Source organism: Neophocaena asiaeorientalis, unplaced genomic scaffold (assembly GCF_003031525.2).
Source record: "Neophocaena asiaeorientalis asiaeorientalis breed wild unplaced genomic scaffold, Neophocaena_asiaeorientalis_V1.1 scaffold56, whole genome shotgun sequence".
In the NCBI taxonomy this organism is placed as follows: Eukaryota; Metazoa; Chordata; class Mammalia; order Artiodactyla; family Phocoenidae; genus Neophocaena; species Neophocaena asiaeorientalis.
This window is the reverse complement of record NW_020175837.1, coordinates 265,412-276,365: the sequence shown is the minus strand read 5'-3', so window position 1 is coordinate 276,365 and position 10,954 is coordinate 265,412. Positions and strand designations below refer to the sequence as shown.

Sequence of the window (10,954 nt, the reverse complement as noted above, 5' to 3'; positions counted from 1 at the left end):
TTTTTTGCGGTACGTGGGCCTCTCACTGTTGTGGCCTCTCCCATTGTGAAGCACAGGCTCCGGACGCACAGGCTCAGCAGCCACGGCTCACGGGCCTAGCCGCTCCACGGCATGTGGGATCTTCCCAGACCGGGGCACAAACCCGTGTCCCCTGCATCAGCAGGCGGACTCTCAACCACTTGCGCCACCAGGGAGGCCCAATTCAATAATTTTTTAATTGCCATGTTGACAAAGATATACTCTCACACATCAAACTAATGTAATAGAATAAGACTCTGGACCAAGGGTGGGCAAACTTTTTTCATAAAATGTCAAAAAGTAAATATTTTAGCCTTTTTAGGCCACATACATTCCCTGTCACATGTTCTTTATTTTTCTTTAACAATCTTTAAAACTGTAAAATTCACCATGGGCTGTGCAAAAACAAACTTGATTTGGCCCACACAGTCTGCTAACCTCTGCTCTAGATGGAAAATAACTGAATTTACATAAACTTTAGAAGGAAACGTCAATAAATTGAATGCCTGTTTGTTATTGTGTCACCAAATTTGGAGTGTGTTTGACTTAACAAAATTTAGGGGGAGGAGATCTTAGGAGGCATCTCAGGGAAATAAGCTGTTATCCTCCAGAGCTCCTGAAACAGGTACCAGGGGCCCAGGTGACCACCTGTCAGAAGAGGAATGATACATACATTAAGATACAGGACAGAGAGAGAGAAAGGTTTTCAAGTATGCACCCCAAATCTTAAGCCATACAGGCATCCTTTCCAAATTTCAGGTGTCAATTAACATTCGAGCTGCTTCTCACATGGGCAACTCTATGCAGTATGCCCCAGGGACAGCCCAAGTAGAGATGTGTTTATTTTTTGTTAATGGTTCTACCAAGCCTCGCTTGGAAAATGTGGAGGGAGAATGGGTGTTAGTATAAATAAAACACAAAGCTACAGTTACATTGTAATTTATTCCACATATTTTTCTGAGCTTCTGTCTGCTACTTACACAGCACTCCTGCAGGCACTAAAGAAAACAAGCTGTGTCAAACACATCTAGATTCTTATACCAGTCATCTCTCTGATGCGTATTCTGCATGGTGCACAGTATAGTACCTTATGCAAATGACATTTGATAAATTATTTTTAATGTCAAAACTCTGTGTGGGTTCCTCAAAAAGTTAAACACAGTTAAGATATGACTCAGAGATGCCAATCCTAGGTATATACCCAAAATAATTGAAAGCAGGGACTTGAACAGGTACTTGTATCCAAATGTTCATAGCAGCATTATTCACAATAGCCAAAAGATGGAAACAACCCAAGTATCCATCAACAGACAAATAAATCCATCCAGTAAAGTAGAATATTATTCAGCCATAAAAAGGAGCAAAGTTCTGATACATGCTACAACATGGATGAACCTTGAAAACATTATGCTAAGTAAAATTAACTGGACACAAAAGTACAAATATTATATGATTTCACTTATATGAAATACCTAGAATAGGCAAATTCATAAAGACAGAAAGTAAATTAGAGGTTATCAGAGGCTGAGGGGAGAAGGAAGTGGAGAATTATTGGTTAATGGATACAGAGTTTGTTTGGAATGATTAAACATAAAGGAAATACACAGCAGTGATGGTTGCACACAATTATGAATGTCATTAATGCTACTGAACTGTACAGTAAAAATGGTTAAAATGACATTTTATGTTATATATATTATATCACAATTTTAAAACTTTTAACTATATAGGGTATTTGTATTTTTAGATTTCTATACCATCATAAATCACATTTCAATTCACATAAAGTATTCAGATGGATCACAAACAAATTCACTGTTTCAATAAGACAAGAAAATAAATATAATGAATAAGTTATATTAATAGAAAAGTATTCAGAATGTATAAACAGAAAACATTAAAAAACAATATACATGGTGTTATCTCATGTTTATTGGAAAAAATGAGTATACAAGGACATAAAGAGATTTGATATGATACACTAAAATATTAATCTTTTTGTCCATGAGCAGATACTACTTGTATAACAACAGAAAAAAATTTAAGCTAAAAAGAGGTGTGCTCAGAGTACCATGTAGTATAACTCTCCGAAGTTATAAGAAAAATATGGAAAAGTTAAATTTAGAAGCTAAAGACTTCCACTGATAAAGATGCCCAGTAGCTTTTTATTATTACCCAAGAACTCAATATGTATGCATTATGATACTTACTGATAAAATATCCCTAGAAAAGTGTATAGCACAGAAGTTATTCTTTGCTCCATTTTATAAATATTTATTTTAAATAAACACATACTATCTATTTACTAGATACTGATTCTTAGTCTGCCATCCAACATATTCTCCCTCCCTCTCTCTTTAGGGATATTTACCCATTTCAAGATCACGTATGTTCCCTAAAGCGTTAACTAACACATTCGTTAAAATTCTAAGCAGTGCAGTGCTGAAATCAGAGACATCACAAACCTCCCTGAGTTACATGGATCTCCACACTATCTACAAGTAATATACAAGTCAACTGCTTCAGTGGAGACCAAACATTTATCGCATTTCCCTGATACAAGGATCTACTAGGAAATAAAGTGAGGGGGGAAGAAAGAATTGTTCCCAGTTTTGCTGGTGATCACCTCTTCCTCATCTTGGCGCTCACAGATCACCTAATAATCTATTCTAGAATCTTACCCACAATAAGAAACAAGCACAATTTTGCATGTTAGAGAACTCATCATCTTTTTCTTTTCTTCTGGGAAAAAAAAATTTAGGAACAGACTGGATGAGCAAGATCAGAAATAGAGGGGAAGTGACGATAAGAATTTAACCACATTTATCAGTAAAAAAAAAAATCATAAAATAATTTTTAAATGTATGTCAAAGAACGTCCTTACTCTTAGATGTATTCTGCAAATGCTCCTCCCTCTGAGCTATACCCCCCAGGAGATGTCTCCTGAAGGATTTAAGGACAAAGTTTCATATCTTTCACTTACTTTCAAATAGTTCAAAATCAGACACACACATACCACATGTATTCATATGTAAATAAACAAATACAGCAAAATCTTAAAACTGTTGCATCTAGGCATAGGGTAAATAAGAGTTCATTACACTACTCTTTCTATTTTTCTGTATGTTTGAATTTTTCATAATAAGATGTTGGAGGAAAATAAAACCCATGACACTGCTCTATTGGCCATGATTCACACCCACAATATGGATACTGTCACTGTCAACTAATTAACATAGAGAATTATTTGAAATATAGATGACGTGTTAGGAAGTTATCAAATCATATTGCCATGAAAATACATAGACTTTTCGAAGCAGAGCTTTCTTTTCTACACAACCTATTTTTGGTTAGCCTGGTTGACAAAGGAGTCATACTTTTTGGAGCTCCCATGTATCCAGCTGACTGCTTTGTATAATACTCTGGAACTGTATCTATAAACTAGACTCATTATATTAGCAATCATACCCACCAAGTTCTGAATACAAAGGTTGTTTTGCTACTTTTAAGACCAAAAGAGAAATCCATGCCAGAAAGAATAAAAAGACTAGGCAAAAAATAACTTTTCCTCTAGGCAGTAAGATATATAACTTATGAACTGTATAACTAGCTGAAAGCAAAAGATATGCAAAATGACTGCAGACAATCTATTAAAGTTTAATATGAGTTGAAATGTACTTTATCATTATCAGACATGAAGAGAAACCATGCCCACAATGAAACAATTTAAAATTGTTACAATCTGGTGGAGGACACAAGCAGGATCCAAAGAGAGTGAGAAAGATGTCCCAGCAAATTCATTTCTTTTGGTTAGAATTATACATGTAGGCCTAAAATACTCCAATGTACACTGATGTCTTAGGAGCAAGAGTTATGAATTCCACCTAACACTGCCCCACTGAAAAACCCTAATGAACTTGTAAAGTATTTGTTAAATCAAATCTAAAACCTTCACTATTCAGGATAAAATATCAAAATGTTCTGAAATGGAAGCAAATAAGCAGGAACTGTGAACACTGAAGGTGGAACTGAGAAACATAAACCAGAAAGAGAAGAATTAAGCACAATCTCCTAGATGATTCATCATCATCACCATCATCATCATCATCATCATAACAACTACTGAAGAGATAAAAAGAAGGGCCTGACACTCCTGGGCGTCACCCTGAGAAAACCATAATCCAAAAAGAGTCATGTACCACAATGTTCACTGCAGCTCTATTTACAATAGCCAGGAGATGGAAACAACCTAAGTGTCCAGCCATGGATGAATGGATAAAGAAGATGTGGCACATATATACAATGGAATATTACTCAGCCATAGAAAGAAATGAAATTGAGCTATTTGTAATGAGGTGGATGGACCTAGAGTCTGTCATACAGAGTGAAGTAAGTCAGAAAGAGAAAGACAAATACCGTATACTAACATACACATATGGAATTTAAGAAAAAAAAAATGTCATGAAGAACCTAGGGGTGAGACAGGAATAAAGACACAGACCTACTAGAGAATGGACTTGAGGATATGGGGAGGAGGAAGGGTAAGCTGTGACAAAGCGAGAGAGTGGCATGGACATATATACACTACCGAATGTAAAATAGATAGCTAGTGGGAAGCAGCCGCATAGCACAGGGAGATCAACTCGGTGCTTTGTGACCACCTGGAGGGATGGGATAGGGAGGGTGGGAGGGAGGGAGCCGCAAGAGGGAAGAGATATGGGAACATATGTATATGTATAACTGATTCACTTTGTTATAAAGCAGAAACTAACACACCATTGTAAAGCAATTATACTCCAATAAAGATGTAAAAAAAAAAAAAAAAGAAGGGCCTGAGAATGAAGACAATGGGAGTTGAGTCCAAGATGAGGGTCGCTGCCATAGACAAACAAGGCAGGGTGGGCTTCCTTCGTGGCACAGTGGTTGAGAATCTGCCTGCCAGTGCAGGGGACACGTGTTCGAGCCCTGGTCTGGGAAGATCCCACATGCCGCGGAGCAGCTAAGCCCGTGCGCCACAACTACTGAAGCCTGCGTGCCTAGATCTGGTGCTCCGCAACAAGAGAAGCCACTGCAGTGAGAAGCCCCCACACCGCAACGAAGAGTAGCCCCTGCCTGCCGCAACTAGAGAAAGCCTGGACGCAGAAATGAAGACCCAATGCAGCCAAAAATGAAAAAATAAAATAAATAAATTTATTTAAAAAAAAAAAAAGGCAAGGCAATAGTAACAGAGAACAATTTAGAAAAATCATATTAAGTTGCAACTGAAAAATAAAATACAAACAAGCAAACAAAACGAAGTTATGCTATAGAAAAGATGTAGGAAAACAGGACAGTGAGATCAGGACAATTATCAAGCTTTGGGTTCAACATATATCTACTAAAATTCTAAATTTGTTCGATTGATCCAACAGAACCAGAGCGGATGATCACTGATTCTGATCTTAATAATTAGAAGACGTTATTTTTCAATCAGCCAGATGATAAGGAAAGAAGCATCAGAGCAATGAAGCTAAAATTGATACTTTGATATAAAACAAATTTGGGGATTTGGTTCTCTAATCAAGATTTACATCCATTACATTTGACTTCAAACTTTTTTTTTTTTAATTTAATTAATTAATTTATTTATGGCTGTGTTGGGTCTTCGCCACTGCGCACGGGCTCTTTCCAGTTGCAGTGAGTGGGGGCACGGGCCTCTCATGGCAGTGGCCTCCCCTGCTGCGGAGCACAGGCTCTAAGTGCAGGCTCAGTAGTTGTGGCGCACGGTCCCAGCGGCTCCGCGGCATGTGGGATCCTCCTGGGCCAGGGCTCGAACCTGTGTCCCCTGCCTTGGCAGGCATATTCTTAACCACAGCGCCACCAGGGAAGCCCTAGACTTCAAACTTTAACAAGAATGGCAAACAAGTTTTATCTCACATGATGAATCCACCTTCATGTGCACCAGGAACAATAATAATAGTTAATTCTGAATGAGTGCTGACTCTGACTATGGCAGGCACCCTTCTTCACATTTTACACAATATTAACTCAATTCTAACAACCCTAAGAAGTAGGTATTATTACTGTCCCCATTTTGCTAATAAGGGAACTGAGGCATAAAGAAGTTAAGTAACCTGCCTGAAGTCACATGGCTAGTAAGTAAAGAAGGCAGAATTTGAATCCCAGCAGTAGAACACTGGGGTATTCCCCTAACCATTGTGCTGGCCCCTCAAGGAAAGATGCCAAGATCAGGTCTGCACACATCAGCCATCTGAATAGGTGTTAGAAAAACCTTGGGCTCTACAGTGATGTAGACCTAGGGTTCAAACTTCAGCTCCTCCCTTTACTAGCTATGTGATCTTTAGACAATCACTCAAGCCCCTTGAGACTCATTTCACCTCTTGTGAAAATGAGGATATAATACTTCATTTACAAGGAAAATTCTGAAGATTTGAGAAGATAATACGAATAAAGTACCCAGGCCTAAGATCTGATGCAGGGCAGGCACTCGGTCAATGGACACTAGTGCCATAACTGAACACTCTGACACGATGGAGAAATGTTAAACACAATACACCAGAAATTATAAAGCAAATTATACTTAGTATAAAAACGAAGTTAAACTCAAATGGCACTTACAGCAAAATTTCAGATTGCCAATGAAATAATGTTTTAAAATATTTTTACTCATATTCAAATCCCTAATTACAACCCAGGTGACAAGATGCCTTCTATAGAGCATACTGTACCTCTTTGATGATTTTCACCCCTTTTGGATCCTTGATATTAACAGCTATACTCTAAAAATTAAAAATATATATATTAAAATAGTATCTTAAAAATTTTTCTTATTGCTGACAGTTCAATAAGAGAGCCATTCATATTACAGATTTTTCCTCTTAAAGTAAATGCATTTTCCTCACGAAGAAACATTTAAATAATTTCTACTGATTTTATTTTCAATTCGGATATGTTAGGATGATAGTAAGGATTACAGTAAAAATTTTTCAAATAATAATACCAAATGTAGGCAATTAGCAATCTCCAAAAGAATAACAAATGTAACAAATCAAGTGATTCCTCAGTTTAATAAAATTATTTCCATTAAAAACCATTTGGTTTTCAAGTACCGGAAAAAAAAAAAAAAAAAATTATAAATTCTCAAAAAATGTTTTAAGTTAGTAGAGAAGGAAAATTAATAAAAAGCTCTACTATTTCTACTTGGTAACTGGTGAATGAATAAAATAAAATAAAATTTCACCTTATTGGGAATATTACAAAATATCTACAAAAAGGCACAGAAATAAACAAGCCACAATGATATCAAAAGTTTTGTTATTACAAGAGAATTACACAGGGCTTCCCTGGTGGCGCAGTGGTTAACAATCTGCCTGCCAATGCAGGGGACACGGGTTCAAGCCCTGGTCCGGGAAGATCCCACATGCCGTGGAGCAACTAAGCCCCTGAGTCACAACTACTGAGCCCGTGCGCCTAGAGCCCGTGCTCCGCAACAAGAGAAGCCACCGCAATGAGAAGCCCGCGCACTGCAACGAAGAGTAGCCCCCGCTCACCGCAACTAGAGAAAGCCCGTGTGCAGCAACGAAGACCCAAGGCAGCCAAAAATAAATAAATTACTTTTTTTAAAAAAAAAGAGAGAATTACACAAAGAAAGCAAAAAGGGGATAATATTCTTACTTTTTTATTTCGGTTAACACTGAGAAAATAAGTACTTTCTGTCCCCACAAAAGGTGGACCCCAAGTTCGTGTATCATCACCAGCTCCTGAAAACAATAGTATGAACTATTTAACCTTGAAACATCATGAGACATTTCAAATCAACAGGCTTACTCATATGTAAGCGGAATTAGCAACCTAAAGTGGCCTTGGGACCTTGTTAGAACTGCCCAAACTCTTTACCTGTTTATGTAAATCACTAAATCCTCCCATAGCTTCTTTCACTAAAATCCATCCCTGAAAGTCAGAAACCAGAAGGGAATATCCTACTGGCAGTCTTTAGATTTAATAAATGGCAAGTCTGAGGGGGAAAAAAATTACTCGCCTACTTCAACAAACAAGTCAGCTCTTTCAGTGTTTTTAGCATTAAATGTGCAAACAAAATGTGGGGTCTACAAAATATTTTTGTTAAATACAATTTAAATCAGGATAATGATAAGTAAGTCTTTATGATAAAGTGGTATCTGAGGCTAGGTATAAAACAATGATAAATAAATCTAGTTTTTAAATTCTGTAGCAATAAATCAGAAAAAGCAAAATAAGCTACTGAATAGCAAATGTCAATAATTTAAGATGCTATTTAGAATAAAATTTTAGTAGTCTAGGTCTTGCTTCAAAGTAAAAGTTTAAAAACATCAAAAATAGGGTATTTTATTCTAAACATCTACTTCAAATGATTCTGAAAAGTACTTGTGTTTGATTCAAAGATAACACTATCGAGTTACAGAAAAAAAGTTTTCTTTGCACAAAAAGCAAACAATGTAGATGGAGCTCAGAAAGTGAATCAACAATTAATAGGCACAAATTAGTATCACTTAAATTAAGATTTTTATAAGTTCTGATTAAATATTGATATTAGAAACTAATCACTACCTAAGTATTACTAGCCCCCAATAAGAGAGAATTTGTGAATATGGGTTAAAGTTTAAATTCTAATCTCATTTAAATGATATAATTAATTTATTAGCCCATTAGACTTTATCCACTGAAACTGATAAAGAAAAACAGACACAGCCTTTTAGAAAACAAAACAGAAGCTAAAGAATAGACTCCTTTACTAAAAACAAAAAACTAAAAACCTCACAAGAGAAAGCGAGAACACAGGACAGAGGAGAAAAGAAGCATTAGTTCTAACTGGGGATGAACTGATAAACAACACAAAGCAATAAATAGTAAGTATCAAACTGAACAGCATGCTCAAAACGTCAGGGGAAAAAATAAACTACAAGAGTCCACAAAGACAATCTCCTAGTAATAAACCGGTTATAGGCTTCACGGAAAAATGTATGTGTGAATCTGGATCTTCAAGATCAGATAGGACCTCCCAGAGGCTGGAGAGAGTCCAGCCACTTCCATTTTTTTGAAGGTCTCAATACATTAAATTAAAAAAAAAAATTTGTTTTTAAGAGAGCAATGTCAAGATAAGGCTAAAAGTAGAGAGCTTATTTTAAATGTTTACATTCATCTCTTGGGTGGAAATAATGTCAGAAATCTAAACTGGAGGCCTACATAGCTTTCCTGCCCCACCTGGTCCTGGTGTATAACCTGGGTTTAAGAGACGCGGAAGGATAGGATATGTGCTGACGGCCCATGAAATGAAATAAGGGTTAAAGGTCACAAACTGGTAAAACTGGCAATTTGAGAGACATGTTTTATTTGACCCACACACAACTTAAAGTTTTTAAATATCTGCCATGATTTCAAAATCTAGAGATAGTATATAAAAATCCAGACTGCCTTTCTTATATGATATTTCAACACATTCATCCATTCAGCAAATAGTTATTGGGTGCCTACTATGTCACAAACACTGCTCTCTGCAGAGCAGACACAGCAGTGAACAAAGACCAACATCCCTGCCCAGGTATGCCTGCCTCCTGGTGACAACCCTGGAATAACAGCAGCAACACTGGCTGCCCAGCCCACTTCATTCATTTAGGTTACCTGCCTGGCCCTGCAGGCATAGCGTTTACACCCACCGAAAGACTCTAAAAAGAGAAGAAAAAAATATACTTAAGCTTGATACGCTCTTTGATTACTCAAATAAGAATAATCTAGTCCCAAGTCAGAAAACTACAATGAAATTTAATTTAAGAACTGAGGAAGTGGACACTAAAAGAGACTGAAATGTGAAAATACTGCTAAGGGACTTTTCTTCATATCTGTTGAATAACTATCTCGAAAAAACAAAATATATAATATGAACATTAAAACATACTGAGCAAAAGGGTTAAAGGAGAGAGACCAATTAGTAAGAAAAAGAGCAATGAACATCTGCTAGGAACAAAGCTTGATGCCTAGTGTATGGCTATGGGACATAATAAAGGCCTAGACTAAGGAAAGGGTCCCCCAGTGTAGAAATGAAAAAGTACAAAGGAGAAACAGGACTAAGCAAACAGGGATTAGTGATTTCTAAAATTAATAAAAATAAAGTCATTCCCTCAGTATTCATGAGGGACTGCTTCCAGCACACGCTGAGGACACCAAAATTGGCAGATGTTCAAGTCCCATAATTGGCCCTCCATATCCACCAGTACAGCATCCGCAGATTCAACCAATCGCAGATCATAAAAGTACCCAATCTGTGGCTGGCTAAATCCATAAATGCAGAACCCGTGGATACGAAGGGCCAACTGTACAAATATTTAACCTAATGATCAAATGAAATAGCAACAGAAATCATATTGGCTATTCTATCTAGAAATGGAAGACCCAATGCTTGAAATTAGAAAGTATGTGGCATTAAAACTGGATAGCAATGTGAAAATTAGAAGTTTTGTGGTACCTGTAAAAGAAAACAAAAGATGTTCAGCTAGAAAGTAAACATTATTCAGCATGTATCCAGCAATGACCAAAAGTGATAAATATCACTGACTGGATAAATGAAGCATTATCTCTGGAAAGCAGGATTCACCAGGCTCTTCTATCACCTGGAGCCTGACAAGCACAGGGCCAGATAAATATAAAATATATAACATTCCCCATGCTGATCAGAGAATCTTCTGCTAACTGCTTTGGCCTCTTAAGAAGATCTATGTAGCAGAAAGTTGAATCTTCTAGATCATGCGTTCTACTTTATAGCGTTTAATCACTTATGGTAAATTAATATGTTGATGTAATTATAAACTAGTTTCTTATGGGTCTTATAGATACATGCACACTATTCAAGGCTAGACCATTTTCACTAATTTGGGAATTCTGTTCCAGATCCATAAGCAACAGA

At 36.8% G+C, this 10,954-nt stretch overlaps 1 protein-coding gene across 3 annotated transcripts in view; it reads right to left on the bottom strand.

Annotated features, from left to right (window-relative positions):
- The window catches only part of SUGCT (succinyl-CoA:glutarate-CoA transferase), a 735,783-nt gene that overhangs the window by 711,965 nt on the left and 12,864 nt on the right, over nt 1-10,954 (bottom strand). For all 3 annotated transcript variants that reach the window (XR_003001522.1, XR_003001521.1, XM_024732946.1), the window contains exons 4-5: nt 7,693-7,778; nt 6,747-6,797 (exon numbers count right to left, since the gene is read on the bottom strand). Coding sequence is in view for 1 of the 3 variants with exons in the window: in XM_024732946.1 (XP_024588714.1) it covers nt 6,747-6,797; nt 7,693-7,778 (137 nt within the window). In the remaining 2 variants the exon portion in view is untranslated. The remainder of the gene's footprint in view (nt 1-6,746; nt 6,798-7,692; nt 7,779-10,954) is intronic.